The sequence below is a fragment of the Sapajus apella genome, unplaced genomic scaffold (genome assembly GCF_009761245.1).
Source record: "Sapajus apella isolate SASKATOON/1434 unplaced genomic scaffold, GSC_monkey_1.0 scaffold38, whole genome shotgun sequence".
Lineage (NCBI taxonomy): Eukaryota > Metazoa > Chordata > Mammalia > Primates > Cebidae > Sapajus > Sapajus apella.
This window is the reverse complement of record NW_022436978.1, coordinates 10,787,925-10,801,151: the sequence shown is the minus strand read 5'-3', so window position 1 is coordinate 10,801,151 and position 13,227 is coordinate 10,787,925. Positions and strand designations below refer to the sequence as shown.

Genomic DNA, 13,227 nt, shown 5'->3' with positions numbered 1-13,227 from the left:
CTGCCAGCAGAATTCTTTGCTGAAAGTTACTTTTTCTTTTTCCTTTTCACCTAATAAATTTCATTCTTCACACTTCTGTGTATCTGTGAGCCTAATCTTTCCTATTCGTGTGACAAAAACTTGGTTTTAGCTGAACAAAGGAGAAAGTTCTACAATAGTGGAGTGTTATACCTAACATCAGTACCAGGGTTTATCTTGGGTTTCAACTATGATAATGTGACCCATATAAAACTCAGAACACTTGTCTTTAAAATAGCAATAAAGACAAGAAACACATTATGATAATATGTTTAAAACAAACTATATCGATTACAACCCTATTCAAGGATTAAAGTGAGTGAAGTTTATTCATAGTTTTCTCCAAAAACAAACAAACAAACAAACAAAAATACTGTAAGAAAACTAAATAAAATCCAGGTTATCCATAACTGGTAACAAGATAATCTCCATGTAGATACAGGTTACTGCCCTGAGATCCAAGTCCCAAATCATTGTCTCTTGATATTAATCTTTCCCTGAGGAAAATATGGCTATATACCTATATAGTGTCCTCAAGATAATCCTGCTCCCAATTTTCACATGCAGATGCCCTAACCTTTTCATAATTCCTCATGCTATAACTAAAATCAATCTGGAACATTTAACTGAGGTTTTATTCACTTGAGGTAGAAAGTCACAAAACTAGAGAATATTTTATGTCGATTGCTCTTTAAGTTTACCTTGTCCCATGTTGGTTTCTGTCATACTTTTGTATGGTGAGTGTTATCTTAACATATTTCAATAATCTATTCCTAATCATAGCCTTCCTTGAAATCCCAAACCAGATTGCTGACATTTTATCCAACTATGCTGGAAATATAAACATTGATGATGAAAGCCAATTATACCCTTGCTTTGATTAAGCATGTTTAAATTATGTTCCTCTCATTTACAGCCAAGTTAGTTTTTGTGTTTGTTTGAGACAGAGTCTCACTTTATCACCCAGGCTGAAGTACAGTGGTGCAATCTCATTTCACTGCAACCTCTGTCCTCTGGGTTCAAGCGATTCTACTGCCTCAGCCTCCCGAGTAGCTGGGATTACAGGTGGCACTGTGCCCAGCTAATTTTTATATTTTTAGTAGAGATGGGTTTCACTATCTTGGTCAGGCTGATCTTGAACTCCTGACCTCATGATCCTTCTGCCTCGGCCTCTCAAAGTGCTGGATTACAGGCATGAGCCACTGCGCCCAGCTGCCAAGTTAATTTTTAACACATATTTCATCTTTTCTCAGCTGAGCCTGACACAGGCTATATCTGTTGACTAAATACCTCCATTAGTAGTCATACTGCTATTTCATACATTTGTAAATGACATGCTTTTTTTTTTTCTGTGACAAAATCTACAAAAGAAATGGATACAGAAAACTTTTTCGTGGTTCGTTGCTCCATTCTCTAAAAACTGTTTCCAAAAGAAGGGCCAAAAGTAGGATTAAGTAAGTTTTTGTCATTATTTATTAGCTATAAATTCATTACAAAATTAACTCTTACATATATTTAGAAATATGTCAAATCATAAAGAAATCATATTATTTAAAATATTGTGTGTTAAATTATATTTTACAATTCCAGAATATTCAATACAAGAATTAAACCCAGATATCTGGTTATGTTTATATAACAAAAAATATAGATAAAAATATGAAAAATATGTTGAGAAATATACTCACACTACGTATTTGTAGCTTGCAAACCAATTCTATTTGGTTTAGTGAAATACAAAGAAAAACATCAGAATTCAATATTATTCTCATGTGAATCTTTTGGTAAAGTGAAACACAGGTATAATTACATACCTGATCTTACAAGCAAGATGTAATATTTATCAAAAATTATCACTGGATATATTAATTCTATACTTTTCTCCACATCTATGCTGCAGGTTAGTTGTTAAACCATCTGTCATACTTTCTTTTAAAAATCATTTTATTGAATTAAGTCAAATAGATAAATTTTTTCATTAATTCATATTGTTCCTTTTCCTCAAATTTTTCAAAATTATAGTTTAGCATCACTGAAATCTTAAATAATCTTACTTACTGAACGTCGCCTTCATAGCTGAAGCTTAACAACATCCTATTTTTCCCAGATAGTAAAGGGATACAAGTATGATTTATTTTCAGATGATAGAGGACACTGGTAAATTTAACAAATTAAAAAAATTGATACTGGATTCTAATTTTTATATGTGGCCAGTTAAGACAGTGGTATACCTAGAAGGCACAGGACCCTAAGCCACTTAACATTTGAAAGCCTCATTAATGTACCCTAGAGAAGGGAAAGAACCATTAAGCCCTAAATGCTGAAGACATTAGTCTGACCATACACATCATGCAAAAGAAGTGCAAATACACAGGATTAAGGTTACAAAATAGGAGAAGAAAATCTACTGTTAGGGAATTATAAGCATAATATAAAAATAGTTATCACAATCACAAAATACTTAGTTTTTATTTCCCACTATAGCTTAAAATATTAACTGTGGTTTACTAGAGAGACATGGTAAAACCATACAAGTAAAATGTATACTCAGGTGAGAGGAATTTTTAGTTTCTGAAAAATAATTTTCTATACATAATTTAAATGGATATTAAATATTTATAGACATGATTTCAAGAACATGTGGTAATTGTCTTCCATAATACCATTCATAATATAAGCCAGGAAATCTTATCGCATTTAATCCCTAATGTTCTGTAATATCTTTAAACTGGGCTGAAACTAAGTTTCATTTAAAAGCCATCAAAAGCTATGACATTTTATGTGGTTTTGTTTTGTACACCAAAAGCATTGTGCTAAGTTTGGGTGAATCCTGATGGTACCTGACACATGATAAGGCACACAAACATCAAAAAATAAGCGTTTGTTAACAGATACATTTTCTCTTGCAGCTTGATTATTAGACTTTCAAAATTAGTTATACTGCTTTCTCAATTCCTAGTGTAGTAAAGTACGATAATTCTAATTTTTAAACATCTTATTCTAAAAAGAGACAAATTTCACCAACCAGGGGTACAGACACTAGAATGTAAAAGGCACATTTATTTATTTATTTTACTTTTTAGAAAATGGATTGTGTTCTACTGATTAAAGTACTCCAGATAATAATATTAATTGCTATATTGGATTCTTCTTCATAAATTATTCTAAAAAGTGGGCGGTAACAAAACTTTATAAAACAGACCTTTTGTTCACATCACCAAAATAAAGCAACAACCAAACAGCAACAACAATGAAAGGCATGTCTTTGTTACAAAGAATCCTAAGCAATACACTTGACCTATGAGATATTGATTGTGCAAGGTTACTTATTGAGATGTGGAAAAGAGAAAAATGAGAACAGGTTTCAACATGGAGGATTTCATCATTAATTGAAGTTTGTCCAAAAAACACAGGTGCACATGCAGGATGTGTAAATTACTCTGGGAATGACAGGGATATTGGGAGATGGGAAAGAAGAAAACTAGCATAAGCACGAAAAATATATTGTTTCAAATTTAGAAATATTAAGTACTTGATGTCAATATTTACATTCAATCTATCCACACTTATTTAAAAAATTAATATGTATCTATTTTTAGATGAAAATTATTTGCACATTGTTAGACTGAGTTAACTGCAAAATGGACTCTTACTAGATGTGATCAGAGCAAAGATTTCTAATGTTAACTTCAAATGGCTTATATTTTTCATTGTTATTAATTGTACATAAGTTCACCTTACATGGTATTTGCAGTGCCTATCTAAAGGCTTCTCTTCAGTTTCTTCAATGACCTGAAATTGCCATGTTGGAGTAAAGCTGATAGGACCCAGCCTCAATTCTTAGAATATTAGTTATTATCTAGTCCAGCTTCTGCATTCTACAGCTTGGAAACTAAACCTTCACAAAAGGGAAGTCATTTTCTCAAAGTCATAGCAGATGAGTCGGTCTAAGTCTCATGATGGTGGCCACAGTGTCTAAATCACTTGCATTTTATCATCATCACGTAGCATTGTGCTTGGTACAAAGCATGCATTAGGTATTCTAGATATCTTAGGAGGAGTGATCAATGAAAAAATGAATATGTGAATGAATGAATGAATGAGGCAATGGCTGAACTAGGTTAGTCTGTTTTCAGCAATAGGAGTTTGTCAGCATCTGGGTAGTTTCAGATGATGGCTAGTTTTATTAACAGTCCCTCAAAATGTTCTTGGAGCCATGTTGGTTAAAGAAACAATGTCGGGTACATATAGAAACTGATACACCATGAGGCATTTAAAAATAATTTAAGTTCTTTGTAATTTTAAAGTATATCTGTGATATTGCTTCTTAGTGGAGTTACAGTTGTTTTAAGAGACTGTCAATGCTACCGTGGGGTGCTGAACTTTTTGAACTGCCATGAACATAACATTATACACATCCATATTATGTCTTCAGTAGTATCGGTGATGGGCAAAGACACTTGTTTCTACCCCACCCTAAGCTATTTGAATATGCAGTGGCAAGTAATTGAAGTAAAAATAAGGCTCATTCTACAGGCAGTTTTCAGAAATGACAAAGAGGGAGAAAAGTAAAAGGGCTGTGATATTTCAACTATTTAAAAGACGAAAATAGGTTAAACTGGCTATAATTGGAAAAATGTATCTAGGTCTTAAAAAATATGGAAGTAAATGGAAAATACCTTTTCAAGTATAGGGCAAAGAAGGAACGTCAGTAGCAGGTATTGGTGTGTAAACAAGTCAAATTTAGGTGAAAGACGCGAGGATATGTTTCATACGGATTCGTGGAAGCCATGCCCTGCAGATTTAAGTGAGTAATTGAGAGTGACATTTAAACTGGCAGGAGACAGTCTAAGCAATAGCTTCTCTGTTTCACATAGTCAAATTCAAGTGCAAGAGAGGTCTTTGTAAACAGAGTTCATGGCAGTGCTTTGTGGTAAAAGAGGGGTCACTAAGACTGCTTAGGGACCCAGGTAAACTTCCAGCCTCCCTCCTCATCTCGACGCACGAAGGCTTGTCCCTGGTGGAAGGAATGAGTTTTCACATTACAATGAGGGCTCAGGGATGTGGAAAATGCCATCTCTGTCTTGTTGGGTGACACATTAGCAGTATAGTAAGGAAGAGTCTTCAGCCCCACTGGGGAATTTGAAAGCTGAGAAAGGACGTGGAAATCTTCTCCATGAGTAGCAGTGCTATGCAAGGGGGTTGTTCTGTCACCTCTGTAGTCAATTGACATATCCTCTCTGGGGACATTTTTATAATCAACTGCATCATCCGGAAACTGGGAAAATGTGCTGGCAAATCTTCTGGGATGAGATGAGAGGGCACTGTAGTTAGCTGATAAGGTGTCATCAATGGTATCAAGGTCTTTTAACCCAAGTGTTTGAAGAACCCAGGGATCCACAGGGGGCCCAGGTTGTTCTTCACAGTTAGCAAATTCACCAGAGAGGTTTCTTTTGGCATTTTTGGGATGAGGAGTCTCAGAAGGAGAGTATCTTTGCTCTTTGGATTTTCTCTTTCCCTTTCTGAATTTTCCACATGCTTTGGAGAACTCATCAGATGACAGCAACTTCTAAGGAAGTGATATTTGAAAGTTATACCTCTTTCATATATTTACTACTCACCTAAATTATTTAGAAAAAATGATTAAGTTTTTCTTCACAGGCAAGTAAGACTGATTGGATTAGCTTGTTTGTAAAGTAAAATCTATGATGACAAGTTACTGCCTAAAAACTCTAAATCATATTTTTTACTCAATTTTTTTAAATGTTGACAGGACCAGATGATATTTTTAAGATTTCAGTACAGGCAAGTTACTATTATTAAGGCCATAATAGCAATTATCGTTTATTAAGTTATCATTTATAAATAAACTATCATTTACTATAATTTATAAATTGTTGATTAGGTGTAATATCTCATTGGATATAGATGTTACTAAAATCTTCATTAGTGAGGAAACTAAGGCACAGACATATTAATAACTTGCTGAGACTGATCGAGCCTATACATACTAAGCCATCTGAATCTAGAGAGATCCTCTGATTAAACACTATACAACACTGCTTCTTCTTATTTAATTAACTTTCAAAGCACTTCTGAGATATATTATTATGTTATTCTAAATCCTGGAAAATTGAAACCAACAGATAAAACTGCCTAGTTAATATCATTTAATAATGTTAATAAATGTCCTTTTATGGAATGGTGGATGGAGTGAGGAGCCCAGGCTAATAGCTATGACGTATTCTCTTTTTAACAAAGTCAACTGAATTGTAAAGCCATCAAATCTAATGTCTTTTATTCTCTGAACTGCTCTATTTAGCAAGAGTAGCAAGAAGCATAATCAATTTAGATCAAATAATATCAGATAATGTAGCTTGTCTAGAAGTAAGGAAAAGATTGATGGTTAAAGCATTAGTGATAACATAATGTCAAATAGATTTTAAAAAACTGCAAAGCCAAAGAACTGAAGATGAACAAAAAAGGACTATAGGCAAGTTATTTAACCTTGAGTTAGAAATAGCTCATCTTAAGAGTGCAGAAAAAATGTGAATTAAACGATAATGTAATTGTATATGCCGAATTGCCTGATGTAATTTGTGAATGCCAAATCAAGAGATTTGGGCTCCAGCGATATTCAGGACATTTTAGATCTAGCAAAATTCTTCAATGATATTTTAGCCCATCCATTACAGGTGAAGTTGAATGAGGATCTAAGTAAGAGTGATTTGCCTAAAGTCAAACAGATAATTAAAAGAACTGAGTGTCTTTCTGATCTGCTTCCCATGTCAGTATTCCATCCATCTAATTCTACCTTTTGATTAACCCTGATTGTCTCAGCAACCCCCACCCTGACTAGCTTTTGCTTTTTAAGCAACTTATTTTATAATAAATGACTGATATCTGCAATCTAGGTACTTTAGAGAAAAGATATACAAAAATTCTTGTGAAAAAGCCGTATTTCCTCAATAAACACCATCCATCCTATAAATGCATATCAAGATACACTGTTTAATCAAGGAGTTTTACAGAAATCATTTCCTTTTTCAAATCACTGCTTTCTTATAAACTAGATACATACATACCTTGGCCTTTTCTTCAAGACATTTAACCAAAGCAGAATTCAGGTATTGTCTGAGGTGATTATTCTCTTCATGTAATCTAGCAAGTTCTTCTTCCTTTTGCACCAAAGTATCTTGCAGCTGCAAAAAGCAGGCAATGGTGAAGCCTGCTCCACCATATTGACTGTGTAACTTTTTAATAATGCCACTGATGCTTAACTGCCTTAAACTTGATTATTGTTTGCTGTATGGGCACAATCTCAGGGACCCCTCATCTGAGAGGCCTGAATTAAACTTATATCCCCTAACACCTAATTCAGAGCGTTGTGCTCTGAATTTCCATTCATTGCAAAGCATTTGGAGAGATTATAATAGATGTTTAAAATTGTAAGCACAAGGGAATCAGGTAGATATGAAGAAAAATGAGCTGCATGCAACTGTTTAAATATAGAAAATGATGTTTAGGAAGATTTTGCTGGACTCCTTCATTGCATTTTTAAATAAATAAATAAAAATAGAGGTGGGTTGGCTTCTTTCAGCCTCAGATTGAATGTCCACTAAATTAAATTACACTTCAGGGCAAAACTAACACAACATTAAAAAAACAATCTTTGGAAAATATTTTGTAATCACTAACACTTCTCCAAGTCTTAGCTAGGCTTATTGTTTAAAAATACTGTCACATTCATTATATCATTTGATATTTCAAATGCCCTCTGAGATAAGCAGCACAAAGATTACAATTCCAGGATTATGAATAGTTCTATTATAAGGACACATGCACACGAATGTTCATTGCGGCACTGTTTACAATAGCAAAGACCTGGAACCAACCCAAATGCCCATCAATGATAGACTGGACAGGGAAAATGTGGCACATATACACCATGGAATACTATGCAGCTATGAGAAACGATGAGTTCGCGTCCTTTGTAGGGACATGGATGAATCTGGAAACCATCATTCTCAGCAAACTGACAGAAGAACAGAAAATCAAACACCACATATTCTCACCCATAGGTGGGTGTTCAACAATGAGAACACATGGACACAGGGAGGAGAGCACCATACACTGATGTCTGTTGTGGGGTCTAGGGGAGGGGCAGTGGGGGGTGGGGTATTGGAAAGGGATAACATGTGAAGAAATGCCAGATATAGGTGACAGAGGGATGGAGGCAGCAAACCACCTTGCCATGTAAGTACCTATGCAACAACCCTGCATGACCTGCACATATACCCCAAAACCTAAAGTGCAATTAAAAAAAAAAGGGGGAAAAAAGATCACATTCCAAAAATGAGGAAAAAGAAAAGCATTCGGGGTCATATGGCTAAAATGTGTAAAGTGAGAGCTTGATTGCAGGCCTTTCTAGAGGTTTTGGTTGTTTTTCTTTTCTGTGACATTGATCAAATAACTTTGATCTCTCCGTGGACACACACTCACTTTGGTTCTTAACTAAGTCAGTACGAATTTCCAGAAAGAAAAAAAAGCAAGACATGAACGGTAGAGAATAGATCACACAGAACATGATCAGTCTCAATGTTCTGACTTACACATACCTGCTTGTTTCTGTAGAGCTGAGAGGAGAGCTGAGCCTCTTCCCAGGAGCACAAGTCCGGAAGAGGAAAATTTGAGTCACTGAATGATTCTGTGAAAATACAAGTAGATAACTGACAAAATAATCTTGTAGTTTCTGTGCAATAAAGAAACTCATCAAATCAAATCAGAAAGTTTAATAGGTTCAATTATTTTTCTTAAACAGCTATGCTGCCACATGAGAAAACAAAACATTTAAAGTTTTTAGAAAAGGCAAGCAAGCTGTGAGAGACAAATATTTATACACTATATGACAAAAGTATTAAAGAAGTAAATTTTTTAAGTGGTAAGGGTCATATTCTTGCCTATTATATGTATTCCTGCTGGAAAAATTAATAAAGACCATCCAGTCTTTGTCACTAATTTGTTCAAATACTTATTGATCTCCCACACCCACTGGACATAACATTGCAACTGCATTATATTTTTCTAGTTTTTATCTTATTTTCTAAGCTTTAGCACTTGATAATACGCTGCTTGGCTCTACAATTAAATCCTGGTCTGTGATGCTACCAGTTTCTCTGCCTGTCTGCCTGCCTGTTTCAAATCTAATGGACTGCATTTATTCAGAATTGCACGTGGTAGCATTTTCTACTTTAAAACAATTTGGACATTGCTTCTCTGAAGACCTTAATGTAAATCTCAAAACTGTACTCAAGCCTTATCTGTTTCAACTGTTCTAATCTGTATATTTAAAAATTTTTTTAAAGTGCTTCCCCCCCATATTTGACAGTTAGCTCTATCTATCAATAAAAAACTATGGTTGGTCATACTATCCTGGTTTATTTTTACTTTCTTTTCTTCATCTAGGTTAGTTTTGACTCTTGCCCTTCTCTAGTTATACTGTTGATACTGAGATTACAGGCATGAGCCACAGCATCTAGCTCAACATTCTTTATTATATATAATGTAACAATAGATACATTATATATAATGTGGGAACCTCTTGTGGCTACATGCTTTCCCTGCTTATTTTCTGAAACTGCAATTGTTTTGTAAAAAGTATTTATGCTGTGTGTGTGTGTGTGTGTGTGTGTGTGTCTGTGTGTGTATGTGTGTGTGTTTATTAAAGTGAAATGAGTAAGGAGGCAGGAATAAAATGGCAAAAGCGGTTTGAGTTCACATTTTTGGACATTTTGTTTCTGCTGTTGCTTGTAGTGGAAAGCTAATACTCAACAACTTCCTCCCTGACATTTAAATGTGCTTTTAATATTTTGTTTTCCTTTGTTTGTGTCTTAAAAAAAAAAAAAAAACGAATCATGCAGCAGAACCAACAGTATGGATATTTAATTCTGGGATGTCTGAGAGTTCTTCAAGAAACTTGAGTGTTTAACACAGATATTTCTTTCATATATATAAATATTGCTAGTAAGCCACAGATCAAAATTATATGTGATTTTACATCAATGCTATCTATACTTCTCTCCAAAGCTGATGCCTTTTTTTGTGTGTATAAAAGGGAATCCTTTTTTCCACTTCTAAGACAATGTCCATGGAACTTCCTTTATGAAATAAAAGACTAAGTTAGTATTTCTTGCTCTTCTCTCAAACTCAGGGAAACTTTCCTGAATTCCAAAGGAGATGTTCCAACTGGTATTCTCATTCCAAAAACATTCTGCTAGTATGTTGTTTATAAAACTCTGATCCAGACCCAGACTCCCTTAGTGAGATGGGACTCTCCAAGAACTGTAAAGTGTAGGGAGAAATACATGCTATCCAGTGGGAAGGTAAAGAATCTCCCATTTTCATTATTTGGCACATACAAAACAGCAGGCTTTATGGCTGTAAAAATCAGTAGTCCTTGGGTTTACTTAAATTTTCCATATCGTCCTTGTTCTAGAGTCCTAGCCCAGGATGCTCTGCAGGCAGGAGTATGGAAATGGGCTCCAGACCTATCAGGGAAGCAGAAGAGCAGAACTTACCCTGTGCCTGTGGTGCTTGTTGGAGCTCTCTGTTGTCCAGGAGACCAGCAGCCCAGAAAGAGACCCAAGTCTCCGTGGAAACGTCAACACTAGATTCTGACGTTGTAGTGGAATACGGGCAATTATAGCTCTGGCCTCCTACAAAGTACTGGTCTTGGCAAGGCAGAATGGTGTTCTGTGAAATTCAGTATGGGGGGGAGTGAGGGGTCCCAGGAGATGGGGTGATGGAGATTTAGAAGGGAAAAAGGGTAGGAGAAATACCGATATTACATGCAGTGAATTATAAAGAAAAAAAATCAGTAAAGGTATTTAAATATAGATCCATATTCATTTGGGGATGGCCAAATTATAATTACTAAAAGAGAATGTGTTTCTTGATTTACCTGGAATTTCCCTTAAGCCCTCTGAGCAAAGAATAGACTAGTATTGAATGGGTGAAATTTGTACATATACAGGTTGTATTCTCTGTTGCAATGCCTAGCTCATCTAAAGCGCTACCCAAGATCTAATAAAGAGAATTCTACTTAATGATTCAAAAATGTAAGAATTATTTGGTTCTCTCTAGCAAATACCTTAATTATATTTCTAAAACTCCTGAAGGACAAAGAGCGCAGAACGCTAAAGCTGAAATGGATATGACATAATATAGACTAACCTCTTCATTTTAGTTTCTGAACCATACTTGCCTCATTCTTGCCTTTCTCCTCCCTCTGACATGCTGCTGGCTTATAGTCTGTCTATCTATCTATCTGAGATAATTTTACAATTTTGCTCCCAACCCTAATCACGGGAGCATAAAAATCACTCCAAGTAAACATATAATCAAAGCTGAAAGAAGTTCATTGACAAAGACAGCAAGCTGTAGTTCTGTCCACTACTAGGAATCAATGCCCCTCCAAAGTTATCTTGCCACTAACTGGCGTGTATTCTCCACTGTTTCTCATCCAGCGAACACCCCTCCACTTCTCTAACCTCAAACACACATTCTTTCCAAATGTCCGAACAGGGGCAGGTGTGCAGCCTTCCTGGGTTAATTTGTACAACACCAATTTTAAATTACTTGTCAATGTTTAATCAGGTAAAAGCCATTCATTTTAGCAAGTCGCAGCTTTGGGAAAACTCTTTTTGAATACTACAGTCTTTTGTTGATTTGAAGACTTCTTTGGGCATTAACATAAACAGAGGCAAAACAAATAAGGAGGAGAAAAAGAAAAAAAAAGTTAAGTCAATTCAACCACACTTTGTTAATGTTCTCAGTAAATTCAGTTTTGAAAAATTCCAGTTCTGAAGCAAGTCTAGCTTGGGCAGTGCCGACCAAAGAAATTCAGCCAAAAGTTTATCAAGCACAATTTTCTTTTATTTTAAAAGCATGTTTGCAGACTCCTTCCCCGAGGTTCTTATTGGAATCAGAACTAAGCTATTATGCAATTGATACCTGAGAAGGAAACAAACCCCAAATACTCCTAGACAAGTTCATGTCCAAGTGTTTCCAAATATATACATAATCTAGAGGAAGAGGTAGAATGAACAGTGAGTGCAGGTGGAGGGAGAAACTGGGGATAAAGTAAGAAAAGTAGAAATAACAGAGGGAGACAGAGAGAAGGAGAGAGAGAGAGAAAGCAGATAGAGAGAGAGCAGATAGCAAGGGAGAGAAAGGAGAGGGAGGGAGGGAGGGAAGGAGGTAGGGGGAGAGAAAGAGAGAGAAAGCAGAAAGAGAGAGCAGATAGAGAATGCAGATAGAGGAAGCAGATAAAGGATAGAGGATTCTAAAAGAGAGACAGGGCAACAGAGAGGATCTGTTTAATTGCAGGTAGCAGAAAAACCTTGCTCCCAAGGTGTAATAAATTCCAAATGCAAAGCTTAATAACTTTCAGAGACCCAAGTTTTGCCAGCGGACTAGCTAACGCCAGTTCCTCACTTACCATCTTGCAGTGGAAGAAAGCGCTGCAGAAACTGAGCCCACTCAAATTTTCAGTAAAACCAGTGGGAGCTTTAAATGAGACTGAGGGGAGGAGCTAGGGGAGGCGAGTTCTAATCTGCCGGAGCCCCGGTGACGCCCTCGCTCCGGGAGCGCCGCGCTCTGATTGGGTGAGAGGCTGTCAAACTGGTGACGCGCGCCAGGCCTCACCCAGCAGAAGGCAAAGTCACCGAGCGCTGGGCGAGCGCCGCGCCGGGACCAGACACCTGCCGATCGGACCGCCGGCCGCGGGACAAAGGCAGGACCTGCGGGCATCCGTCTCCAGGCGCGCGGCGCTGCTTCGAATCCCGCCCCGGTGTGGCCTCGCGGCGGGCGGGGAGACGCGCGGCCGAGGCTGGCGGCGAACCTGCAGCCGGGACGGACGCGAGGGCCGGGCTCCCTCCCGCTCCACGCGCAGCGCCGGGCCGGGCCGGGCAGGGCGGGACGTTGGTCCTGGTGCCTGGACGCAGGGTAAGAAAAGTCCAAACCTGCATCGCAGGCATCAGGGCAGCCTTTCGGGAAGCCCTAATAGCTGGCCCCAGCGTTAGTATGGGTCCTGTGTACTTTTTTTTTTTTTTTCCTGGCTACTCGAAAGCAAATTAATATTAACTTGCTGTATGACGCTGTCAGTTGACTTTTTTATAAAGTTTCTATGGGGTGTGTCTTATTTTCTCC

General features: G+C 36.9%; 1 protein-coding gene across 1 annotated transcript; it reads right to left on the bottom strand.

Moving 5' to 3' along the window:
- Positions 1-1,473: 1,473 nt before the first annotated feature.
- GMNC (geminin coiled-coil domain containing) lies at positions 1,474-12,593 on the bottom strand. Its single transcript, XM_032298248.1, has 5 exons — positions 12,518-12,593; positions 10,596-10,770; positions 8,637-8,725; positions 7,104-7,220; positions 1,474-5,587 (listed from the first exon to the last, which is right to left on the bottom strand). Exons 1-5 carry the CDS (start codon positions 12,518-12,520, stop codon positions 4,967-4,969), a joined length of 1,005 nt encoding a protein of 334 aa, XP_032154139.1. The 5' UTR covers positions 12,521-12,593; the 3' UTR covers positions 1,474-4,966.
- Between the last annotated feature and the right edge of the window lie 634 nt (positions 12,594-13,227).

Bases quoted from the DNA above. Each gene is read 5' to 3' on its own strand.
- GMNC (XM_032298248.1), bottom strand. The intron at 8,726-10,595 runs GTAAGTTCTGCT...GTATTTTCACAG, and splicing joins ACAAGCACCACAGGCACAGG to AATCATTCAGTGACTCAAAT. The intron at 5,588-7,103 runs GTATGTATGTAT...TCACTTCCTTAG, and splicing joins GTCTTGAAGAAAAGGCCAAG to AAGTTGCTGTCATCTGATGA.